Raw genomic sequence first — 12,170 nt, forward strand, 5'->3', positions numbered from 1 at the left:
GAGTAGCAAAATGGGACCAAAAATCCTTGCTTTTCAGGGATTACGGGTGATTTCATTTTACTCCCCTTATTGAGGTGGCAACTTCCAGTTTTCCTACAATGGGTGTTAAAGGCATCACTAGATGTCTCTCATGCAGAGGGACTCTCATGCCTCGTGCTCAGATATCGCCGCTCCCTCCTGGGTAACTGGGACCTGGGGGGTGCCTGTGACACTACCCGAGTGGGCACCAGCCAGACACCCAGCCCAGGCCACACCTCCAGGCACCATCTCAGCCCTCCACTTTCACAGGGTGGGGAGGGGGCATGACACCAAGGGACCAGACCACCTTTTCTGGGCCCAAATGCAAAGCATCACGAGATGCTCAGAGGCTCTGGCATACAGCCCCAGCCTGTCTTCCACCCCAGGCAGGAATCTGGCACCTGACTGTGTCCTGCCTCCACCATCCATGGGAGCCCCTGAAAGGCCCCGTTCTACATGCGGCTCCCTCGGTCTCATGTTCTCTCCTCCTGGCGGCAGGTCCTCAGTGGAGATGGCCCTTCTTCCAGGAAGCCCTGATGGGTCCCCAGACGAGGCCAGACCCCCCCACCCCAGTCTGAGTTCACTCAGTCATCTCCTTGATGGCACTAAGTTCATCCTGTGATGCTTTACTGTCCATCTCCCCAGTGTGTATGGGACCAGCAAGGGCAGTGCGGCCCTGCACCTGCCCTGGCTCAGTGTGTGTGCCTTTTTTCGGGGTCCTGCCCGTCTTTTTCAGGGTCCCCCCCAAGAGCTGATGCCTCCAGCTGTCCCTCCCACTGAGAAGACACCAAAGGGTAACACATCCTGAAAGAAGCCTGGTCAAGGGAGCCAGCGCCTGCTCCTCTGGTTTCCCGGTGAACGGTTTCCCGCCACTCAGGTTTGGGGAAGGGTGGGGGCAGGGAGGAAACCACCCCAACCCTCCCAGTCTGGGGCCTTCTGAGGCCGCTCTGCTCTGCCACCTCAGCAAGGCCCGTATCGCTCCCCTTCTGTACAATCCGGGTCCCCTTCTGCATAATTGGCATCCCATCTACACACACACACACCCCCCACCCCCGACCCCCGTCCCCACGCTGCTCTCATTCTTCAGGCCCATCGTGGCCATTCTGAGCATCAGTTACACACAGAGAAATGGAGGCTCGGGAAGGGGATGCCACAGGCTACAGGTGACCCAGCAAAACGGGACTTGCACCCCTTAGTCGCCCCACCTGCTCCCCTCATTCTCTCGTGGAGCCATCTCCACATCCCTCTGCAGGGGTCCCCACTTGTCAGGTGGGGGAACAGAGGCCTGAGGACTGACTCAGCCCAAGCCAGCAGCTACCAGGAGGCCCTGGGCCCGGTCCCCCGTGTTCTCTCCCACTGGGGCACAGCGGTCCAGCCTCCATCCCTCTGTGGTTCTGTCTCGGGCCCCTGAAGCCGGCACACAGGCTGACCCGGGCAGCCCAGAGGAGGCCAACAGGACAGAGCGGGGAGGCGTGGCAAGGTGAGCGAGAGCAGCTTTGGAGCTCACCAAGCATAGAAATCAGCCGCTCAGGACCCAAGTCCCGGCACTGGGGTAGCCTGACCGACCCGGTGTGGAGCCCACCCACAGAGGGATCAGCTGAGCCAGTCCAGTTCCCCAGGGGGAAGGTGGCAGGCACTCTGAGGGGGCCACCAGCTAGGAGTAAGTAGCCTGTCAGCTGCTACAAGGCCACTGCATAGCCAGGCTGCCTGCAGAAGAGGTGAGGCGGGCACCCTTCCTCCCTGTCACCCTTCCCTCTGCCATCCCCTGGCGTTCCAGGGGGAAGAAGGTGAAGATCACCGAAAGGGAATATCCTGGACTTCCCTGGACTGAATCGGACCCCCCTGTCCCAGCCCCAGAGGAGTAGGGCTGGCTTCTCACCCCCCAGGCTCAGGCCTGGGACTGCTGGCTTCCAGCTCAACACTCACAGCCCAGCCTGTGTTCCAACATTCCCTCACCTCCTCTCCACCAGTCCCACCCCTGGCCCCACACAGAGGCCAGGCAACACTAGGAGGTGTTCCTTCCCAGGAGGCTCTGTTTGCCTCCTTCAGCCCATGCTGACCCGTGGGCTGGAGCCTACACAGCTTCCAGTCCCTCACTCAACAATTTTTTTTTTCACTAGACAAATATTTACTGGACAAACACCATCCTGCTAATAACAGGATAATGACAAGCCTGATGATGCTGACAGTATCAGCCAGGGCTCACCTGCACCTTCCCTGCTCCAGGCACCCACTGACTGATTCTTTAATCCTCACAACCACTCTATACAGGTATTCTTATCCCATTTCACAGATGAGTAAACTGAGACTCCATGAGGTGAGGTGATTTGCTCACCGGCACAAGGCCTCTAAGAGGAGCAGCCGATGGCGCGTGAGTGATTCAGTTGGTTAAGCATCCGACTCTTGATTTCGGCTCAGGTGGTGATCTCAGGGTCCTGAGGTTGAACCCCACGTCAGGCTCCCTGCTCAGAAGGGAGTCTGCTTCTCCCTCTCCCACTGCCCCTCTCCCAGCTCATACGTACTCCCTCAAATAAACAAAATCTTAATAAATAAATAAATAAGGAGCAGCTGGGCTTGAACCCAGGCCTGTCAAGATGATTCCAGAGCCCTGGCTCTACCCATGGAGGGGTTGAACTGGCAGGGAGTCCCCCAGGCCAAATGAAGGGGTCTTGGCAAGGCCACCAGGCTATCTGCCAGTTCAGAAGCTAGGTGGGGTCCCTAGAGACCATCAAGGCCACAATGGTAAACTGAGGCCCAGGGATGTGAAGCTGCTGGGCCAGGCCGTGTCAGAGCCCACCCTGAACCTCGCTCAGCACCTCTCACCTTGCGCCAGAGCAGCTGCGACTGCGGCGCCCCCGTGCCCTCGATCTCGTGGCGCATGCTGTTGAAGAGGGCCACGCCATACTGGTCCTCATAAAACCGGAGGAACTCCGTCAGGATCTTCCCAGTTTTCTCTGAAAGGGAAGAACAAACCGGGCTGTGAGATCGTTGTCACGGTTACCTGCCAGCGGCAGCCCTGCCCCAGGCAGGGGCGACAGCCAAGCCCCGAACTCCTGCTCCTAAAACTGTCTGCACGAGCTCCGTGCCTTCACCTGCATTGCGTCTGGCCAGAGCGGCGCACCCCTGCACACGGCGGGTGAACCCGGACAGGAAAACGGGCAAATGACAAGACGCTGAGCCTCCCGGCCACCAAGCAAACCCAGGCCGAGAGTCCACCTTGCCCCGTCGGACCGGTCAGGGCATGGAGGAACAGGCACAGCAACTCAGAGCCGTGGGTGCCAGAAATCGAGAAGGCCCTTCGGGGGGTGACCCGCGCCTGCGCAAACAATTTTAAGGACACATGTGATGCCTTCGCTCCTCTAGGAATTACCCACGGAACGGCTGGCAGAAGAGCAGGTGCATGGATTCACCCAGGCAAGCGGCAGAACTGAGCCAGGTGTGCGTGCATGGAGCCCGATTCAGGCCATACCAGTGCCCCGGGGACGGCGGGGGTGGGGGGCTGCCTGCAGGTGCCACCAGAGGGACGGTGACCACACTCAGCCGCATAAAGAAAAGTCAGTTCCAGAATCACGTGTTGCATATCACTTCATTTAAAATTACTGTTTGCGCCTATAAATTATTTATGCTTGGAGACGGCGGAAAAGGTCCGGGAAGGCAGCGCTCCCACCTGTTCCGGGCGGGACCCCTGGGTGTGGCAATGGGACCGGCCAAGTGAACTGCGTTTTCTGCTTTATTCACTTTTATAGGCATTTGAATTATTTTACAACCACGAGCCCTTCCACAATCAAAAAAATAAACATTCTAAAATGAACTCATCTACCAAGTTAACCACTTTTTTTTTTAAACCAAGTTAACCACCTTTTTGCTTCCATTGGCCATTTGCTTCTCTCTGCTGCTGAAGCAGTTTCTGAACAGAGAAGGTGACTATGGTGGCCTCCAGAGCTCGCCCAGAACATGTCAGACACTCAGTCCTGGCACTGCCTGGGCATCCCTATTACAGATGAAGAAACTGAAGCCCAGGGAGGGTGGTGACCCATGTCAAGGAGGCCCTCTCTTTGGGAGAGATTTCCTGGTCCTGAGAAGCTACTGCTGGAGAACCAACCGTTGTGCTGGCACACCATGCGGCTCCCCTCTCTGGGCCTCAGTTCTCTGAACGCTAAGAACATTGGACTTGATGGCAGACAGGCCCTGCCACCTCTCACAGTCCTGGATTCCAGGTTTGAAGCTCTGGGCCTTTCTCAAAGAAGGGACACCATCCCTCCTACAGCTAGTCTCTGCTTGCCAAGAGCACCCAGCTAGGACAGCATTTCATCTAATCCTCTCAAGAGTCCTGTCAGGTAGGGCTGGTGTTATTCCCATTTTTGAGAAGACCCAGAAGAAGAGCTGAGACCCAGAGAGGTTCAGTCACTGGCACAAGGTCATGGAGCCAATGGGTAGTGGAGCTCAGATGCAGTCCTGGGGCCCAGCTAGGAGCTGGTGGCCAGGGAAGAGGGCTGAAAGAATGTGCCACCTCCCCACCCGGGGTCTCAGGCAGGCTCGATCCCTCTACTCTCTCTTTGGAAGAGCTCGGCCCAAGGACCCCTCTCTGCAGACCCTGCCTGCGGTCCCCTTTCCTGGAATGAGGTCACGGCTGTCCAGATTCCAATCCAGGGAGAGGAAGGGGTAACAAATGAGGAATTGCTTTGAATGCCTATTTTTTAAAAACCATAAACAGCCAGAACACTCTCAAAGACCACGGGAATTGTTTTTGAAAAATGATGAGGCAAGATTGGGAGGAGTGGGGTAAACAGGCAAGAAGGGATAATGAATTGGAGCCAAATAGAGAAAATGGGATCGGGTAACAATAATAGTAATAAATCACAGCAGCTTCACTATCAGCAGAGCCACCACTTGTTGAGCGTTAACCTGAGCTGGTGGGTGGGCAAGTTCTGCATGCAGGATCCCACAGATCTTCATGAAGGCCTCAGGGAGTCACTGCTACTGTTTTCCCATTTTAGGGATGAGGAGGCTCACAGACCAGGACTGGAGAGCCAGGGTCTCAGCCACCAGGCCAGGCAGCTTCAGCCCAGGGCTTTGTCCCGACTCTGCCCCAAGCAGCCAGACACCCAATGGGAACTGTTCCAGCAAGCAGGATCCTGAGGATCCTCCAGCCACAGCTCTGGGAGGCCTGACCCGCCCCTGCTACACTCAGCCCCAGAGCAATATTTCCAGAAGGTCCAGAATCTGCCCTGACCCTTGGGAAGCCAGGCCCAGGAGGAAGCTGCTATCCTATGTCAGAATTCAAACCCAGGTCTGCCTAACCCATAGCATGCTCTCAGCAAAACCCAGATATTGCACCTAAGCAGGGGGTGGCTAAGTTTAGAAGTTAGAAGGTCCTAAGGCCAGACTGGGGAGGACAGAAAGGGCAAAGCTGCATCCCATCATCCCATCAGGTGTGTCAAGGCCCCGGGGCAGGAGGTGAGCTATAGGTTAGAGAGGAAGCTGGGAAGGCTGAGGAAGTGAAAGCCAGAACAAGGTGACCCAGAAGGAGCCACAAGGCAAAGATGAAGCTGGTAGGATTGAAGTATCTGGGCGGAGAAGGGCCAGGTGGGGATGGGGGCAAGGAGAAAATTCACCGTAGCCCTCCTACGGGGATGTGGACAAGTTTTCCAAGTGAGATTGAGGGACCAGAGTCCAGGGGTGGAGGGCATAGGGACTTGGGCGGGGGGAGTCACCAGGCAGGGAGTGGAGAGGCGAGAGGGGACGGGCTGAAATGGACAGAAAATGAAAGAGGAGGGGATCCCTGGGTGGCGCAGCGGTTTACTGCCTGACTCGGGCCCAGGGCGCGATCCTGGAGACCCGGGATCGAATCCCACATCGGGCTCCTGGTGCATGGAGCCTGCTTCTCCCTCTGCCTCTCTCTCTTTCTCTCTCTCTCTCTCTGTGTGTGACTATCATAAATAAATAAAAATTTAAAAAAAAAATTTCTAAAAAAAAAAAAAAAAAGAAAGAAAGAGGAAAAGAGGAAGTGGCCCGAGGCACCTTGCACCCCCAAACAGACGGCAGCTGCCCTGGCCCCCACTTCACCGGGCATGAGAACTATATAGATCTGGATAGGTAATTCAGATAAATCCTTTGCTACCTGAAATTCCAAACAGTCACAGTAGGGTCTCTCACGACCCAAACTTGCTCTCCCAATGCAGGAGCCCAATACATCGAGATGCCAGTATCTAAGGACTGAGTGCAAACCAGGGAGGATGTGCCCGGCATCCTTCTGCTCACCACTAGATCCCCCAGCTCCCCCGTGCGGGCTGGCACAGGCAGATGCTGGGCAAAGGGAGTGTCCACTTGCCAGTCACCAAGTGCGCACTCTGCGCCAGGCCCCACAGGACTGGGGAAGCCGCTGGGCCGGGGGAGGGGAGGACATCATTCCCCAAGGGATCAAGGACTAGAGAGAGTCCCCAAGCAGTGCCAGGAAACTGGGTGCACCCAGGGCCAAGTCTGGCCAAAGAAGGGCTAGAAAGGGAAGACCAGGCAGGGGGGTGAAGGGGGTAGGGCCAAGGGATGGCTTCTCGGCAAGGGTAGCACTGAGCACATTCTTGAGGGATGTCCTAAAACAGCTTGGAAGGAACTGCCTTGTGCTTGGTACAAAGGAAGTGGCACAGAAGACAGAGGATGAGGACTCAGGAGCCATAGGGGGTCTAGGATTTGGGGCTGGAAAGAACTCAAAGAGGCAGGCTGCGGAAGGGAGTCCAGTCCCCTCCTGGGATAAAGGGCTCATGGGGGAGGAGCCCTGAACAGGATCCCCAGGCCCTGGCCACCTTGGATGCTCCTGCCTGCTGAGCCTTCCTGTAAGCATTGCTCAGCACCCCCTTTTATCCCTTCCTGGCACCCCACGAGGAGGCTGTCTCCCTGAAGCTGCCCAGGGATTTTACAGTTCAAGTCCTCACTGCAGCGTCCCCGCCTGGATGTGTGTGGATGGTCCCCAGGCCCCGGAGCGGGGGCGGGGGGGGGGCGCAGGTGCCCTCTCCTCTCCTGCCCATACCAGCTCTTACCCCTCTTACCCGTCATTCCACGGCTTCTGAAGACACCACATGCCATGGATTTAGGGCCACCGAGACAAAGGCTCACCACCCCAAAGGGCACTTTGAGCCGCAGGGTAGCAGAGGCTCCCCGGAGGTCACAAATCCAGAGGCAGTTGGGGTTCAATCCACAGATGCTGACTCCCTCCTACATCTGGCTCTGACCACAGTCCACAGGGCCTTACAGAACATCCCTCCCACCAAGGACAGACAGACACTGTGGCTCCATCCCCAGAGGGAGGGCCGACCCAGGGAAGGTACAGAGATGCTGGCACAGAGCCGTCTGAGAGCATGTGCCGGCCTCACCCACCTTCCACATCTTATCTGCCCTCCCTCCTGCACCGACCGACTCAGCCTTGGGCACTGCTGTAGGAGATGCCACAGGGCAGGGACTGACAAGCCACCCAGCCCTCTCAGAGCCTTGAGGCAGGAAGGAAGGGACGCTCAGATCCGTCTGAGGATTGACTGCAAACCCCGGGATGGTGGGCCTGGCATAGGCAAGTGCCGTAGAATGGGACAGCTCAGGAAGTGCTTGGCTCAGGACTTCCCTAAATGTTCCTATGATGTCACTATTAATCACAGTAGTGCTCAGCTCATCACAACAAGAGACTGAAATTTTTTTTTTTTTAATTTTTATTTATTTATGATAGTCACAGAGAGAGAGAGAGGCAGAGACACAGGCAGAGGGAGAAGCAGGCTCCATGCACCGGGAGCCCGATGTGGGATTCGATCCCGGGTCTCCAGGATCGCGCCCTGGGCCAAAGGCAGGCGCCAAACCGCTGCGCCACCCAGGGATCCCGAGACTGAAATTTTTATTAACAGGTATAATTTTTACAGCTTGAAAAAATCCAGGGAAGGTTTTTTTTGTTTTTTTTGTTTTTTAAGGAACCAGGACAAGAATCACAAAATAATAATGAAAGTGATAGGTATGTCTTCAGCTGACAGGCCAGACAGGACAGCCTGCTGGACAAAGGAGGAGCTCAGGTAAAAGTAAGGGGGCGGGAAAGCCAGGCCAGGTGTGTGCAACCCTGCTTCCCACCTGACCGCGGAGAAGCTCCCCGACATCATCCTCAGCCTCCACCAGCATATCCTGCAGAGTTAGGCAGTAAGCTCACCCCACTCGGACTCAGGGCCCCGTGCACACACTCGGATTCTTCAAATGGCCCCAGAGCTGAACAAAACCCTCAACTTTACAGGTATATAAGCCAACACTTGGAAACATTAATGACTCAAGAAAAGTCACTTCACTCATCTGTCAACAGAAACCCACAGAGCACCTCCATGGAGCTGTCACAGGAAGCATCCACCTGTGGGGTCCCTCTTTAGCCCAAGAAGGCAGCCCAAGAATTCTGGGAGTGGACCTGAGTGTCCCATTCTGCATCCAGACACCACTGTGCTCTGGGACCTCAGGGAGCCATTGCCCCCTCCCCGGGACCTCCATCTCCAGATCACATCTGCAGTATGAGGGCAGCAGGCTCCATCTGGCTCAGGACTTGGGGGCCAGGGTGAAATGCACGCACGCGTGCACACATGTTCAATAGTCCACTGAACCCTAACAGAGACTGTTAGCCCCACTTTACAAATAAGGAATCTGAGGCTCAGGGAGACCTGGCAACCTACTCAGAGATGCACAGCCCAGTAGGGGAAAGCCTGAACAAAGTCCCCACCCCATAAAGCCTCCTCATCCAACATCCTCCCACATGGCACCACAATATAGTTTCCAAAGTGCTGCCTTAAAATTTCTTTTGCCGGGGAACCCCCATGGCGCAGCAGTTTAGCGCCACCTGCAGCCTGGGGTGTGATCCGGAGACCCAGGATTGAGTCCCACGTCGGGCTCGCTGCATGGAGCCTGCTTCTCCCTCTGCCTGTGTCTCTGCCTCTGTGTGTGTCTCTATGAATAAATAAACAAAATCTTAAAAAAAAAAAAAAAAGAAAGAAAATTTCTTTTGGGGTCTTTGCCTGGTCTCAAGAGGCAGGCAAAACACACTTTACTATCCCCATTTTACAGATGAAGAAACTGAGGTTCAGAGAGGCAAAATGACTTTCCCGAGGTCACATAGCTGAGACCTGTCAGAGCAAGTACTGAAGCCTGGGGTCTCCAGCCCCCATCTGGTCAGAGCTAGGACCCTTACACCTACTGGATCCTTACCTGTCCATCTTCTCTGGGCCTTAATTTTCCTACCTATAAAATGGGTGGGTGGGTCTCTGTTGGCTCAGCTGATCTAAAATCTCAAAGATGATCTAACCAGGGTTGCCCTGGCCCTAGAAGCAGACCAGGATGCTGGCCTCAGCACCTCCTCTGAGCTGCTGGTGAGTCATCTCTGAGTCGGAGCTGACCACAGGCCCCTCAGGCTGGACAGAAGGATGGGGAGGGAAATCAGGGAGGCGGAGGCAGGACTCAGCATCACGCTACCTGTGTACAAGGCACCATCTCTACTGAGCACACAGGCTCCGAGTTCAAGTCCTGAGTCTGCCACCGACTAGTTGTATGGCCTTGGCCAAGGCACTTCCTCTCTCTGAGCCTCAGTCTCCCCTCTGTGAACTGGCATAACAGTATCTGCCTTATCACCCGGGTTACAAGAAGATCAAGATCAACGAGCTAACGGGCACAAAGCGCTTCATCCTGGCAGAGGCGGCATGTTGCTAACGGGGGCTCCTTTAACGTGCCACTTGTTCAGGTTCCTGTAATTCAGGGAGAGGCCCTTGAAACACCCTGGCCTGGCCCAGCCCCAGGACCAGCAGCAACGGTAGCCAAGGCATCCAGAAGCACTTTAATCTCTGATTTTCCAAACTGACAACAGTAAGGGTCATGCTGCTTCCTGCGCTCAGAAACTGGGGGCTGGGCGAGAATGTGGGAGGCCCCGGGGTAGCCTGGAGTCCCCTGCAGACTCTGGGGGGCTGGGGACCCTCCCGATCATGCAGGTGACAAACCTAAGGCTCAGACAGGAGAAGCGGCTCGAGGAGCTGAGGATGAGAGAAAGGAACACAGGGGCGCCCCAGAGAGCCTCGAAGGCCTTCCTATGGCCTCCCAATGCCAACCACGTGTCTCATGGAGATCAACCCCCCAGGGGTCACCTGGACCCTGGGGCAGGTGGTATCTGTACTGGTGGCACATTTCAGACAAGGAGAACCAGGATCCCTGCCAAATCCTTCTCCAGCTGGGGGAGCAGCAGAGGCAGGATCCGAGCCCAGGCCCGGGACCCCTTCCACACTGACCATGGGGACCCCAGGACAAAGGGGGCAATCTCTGGCCGAGATGGTGGCAGCCTCGTGCAGCCACAGGGGCTTCACGCTTGGCCCAGCCCCACTGCGGCCCATGCTGAGGGCAAGGTGCCAGGCCTGTTCCGGGCTCATCCGGTCCCTCCAGCGGGCCCCAGGGACACACCTCACCCATGAGACCCGGCCCAGTTTCAGAGCTGAAAGAGATCTGCCGAGTGAAACCAGGCAGGCAGCATCCTGTAGGGCAGGGCAGGCTCGGAACCTACCTACCTGGTTCCCAGAGCAGGAGAGAGGTGAAGGCCCGAGGTGGGGAAGTAGGAGGCAGCCAGGGACTCAAGTTTGCCCTGTGTCACACGATCGTCCAAACGACCGCCATCCCCACTATCCACCTAGGAGAGTGGGGAAAGTTTGCAGGCCAGAGAGGTGGCAACACTCTCCTGGGGTCACACGGCATATCCCAACAGAGCTGGGTCAGCATGCCAGGCCCCCAGTGCCCAGCCCGGGGCCCTTCTACTTGGCCACCCTACTATCACTATGAACACATCCCGGCAACAGCCCAGTGTTCAGCACCTCCTCTACACCCAGCGTGGTGCTCCACATTTACACGTGTTATTTCATGTGTTGTCCCTACTTTACAGAGGAAGACACTGAGACTCAGAGGGGTTAAGTGACTTCTCTGGAGACACACAACTTATCGATGCCAGGAACCTAGAACAGCCTGAGTCTACCACAGAACCAAAGTTTGGACAAATCTACCTTCCCTCCACCTGCCAGCCTCTGGGAGCAGGGGTGCCAGGCCATCCTGGCCCTGTGGGTGGCCACTGCCAGAAAGGCTGACACGGCTCCTGCTCAGGACCTGTAATCAGGGGAGGAAGTCAAGAGGAGGGGGTAATGACAGGCTCCACTGGCCAGCAGAGGAGGGGGACTGCCCAACCACCCATGAGAAGAGCTTGAACTAGCAGCCAGAACCCTGCAGAGTGAAAGCCAAGAGGGGGTTAAGTCAGCTAAGTGTTCCCTCCGAGCAACCAGGGAGTCCTTGTTCAGAAGGGAGGCAGCACCCAGAGAGGGCAAGGGACTGACCAAGGCAACCCCACAAATAACCCTCGAAGCTCAGAGAGTTTGCTCAGAGCACCAGGAGCGGCAGGGCCCTGGGACCTCACTTCTGGGCCTGAGAGGACTCCCACCCCACCCATGCCCCATGCCCCAGTGGAAGGCCTTCAGAGTGAGGTGGACTTCCTAGTGACCAGGGGCCAGTCAGGAGGTACAGCCGAAGGATGCCTGGGTGGTTCAGTGGTTAAGCGTCTGCCTTTGGCTCAGGGCATGATCCTGGAGTCCCAGGATTGAGCCCAACATCGGGCTCCCTGCGGGGATCCTGCTTCTCCTTCTGCCTATGTCTCTGCCTCTCTCTCTGTGTCTCTCATGGAGAAATAAATAAAATCTTAAAAAAAAAAAAAGGAAAGGAAAGGAAAGGTACAGCTAAGCCTTGACCATGCCACTGGTCACTGTCCCACTGGTCCCCCAACCAAGCCATTCCCATCCTATGTCTGCCCTGCCTCCAAATCTCTACCCACTTCCACTCCTGGCTCCTTCAGATCCTTCGCCTACAAGAGCCACAGGGATCTTTTTGTTACAACTCTCTCCCTGAACCTCTGCTCAACAGCCTTCCATGGCTCCCACTGCCTTTGGGACAAAGACTAAACTCCTCAGAATGCCCCCAGGCTCCTGCATGCTCTTCCCTGCCACGGGGTCCTGCGCAGGCTGCTCTCCAGGTCAGGAACATCCCTACCTCCTGCTCAGCCCCCCACTGCACGCTCCTTCCTCCAGAGTGCCCCTAGCTCAGTGGGTGCCCCCACTGACTCTCAGTGGGCAAAG

General features: G+C 56.3%; 1 protein-coding gene across 1 annotated transcript in view; it reads right to left on the reverse strand.

The window, feature by feature from the left end:
* NIBAN2 (niban apoptosis regulator 2) overlaps positions 1 to 12,170 on the reverse strand; it is a 51,917-nt gene that overhangs the window by 16,633 nt on the left and 23,114 nt on the right. Inside the window, exon 2 of the mRNA XM_041724166.1 lies at positions 2,842 to 2,972. Within this exon, the coding sequence (XP_041580100.1) occupies positions 2,842 to 2,972 (131 nt within the window). The remainder of the gene's footprint in view (positions 1 to 2,841; positions 2,973 to 12,170) is intronic.

This window comes from Vulpes lagopus, chromosome 12 (assembly GCF_018345385.1).
Source record: "Vulpes lagopus strain Blue_001 chromosome 12, ASM1834538v1, whole genome shotgun sequence".
In the NCBI taxonomy this organism is placed as follows: Eukaryota; Metazoa; Chordata; class Mammalia; order Carnivora; family Canidae; genus Vulpes; species Vulpes lagopus.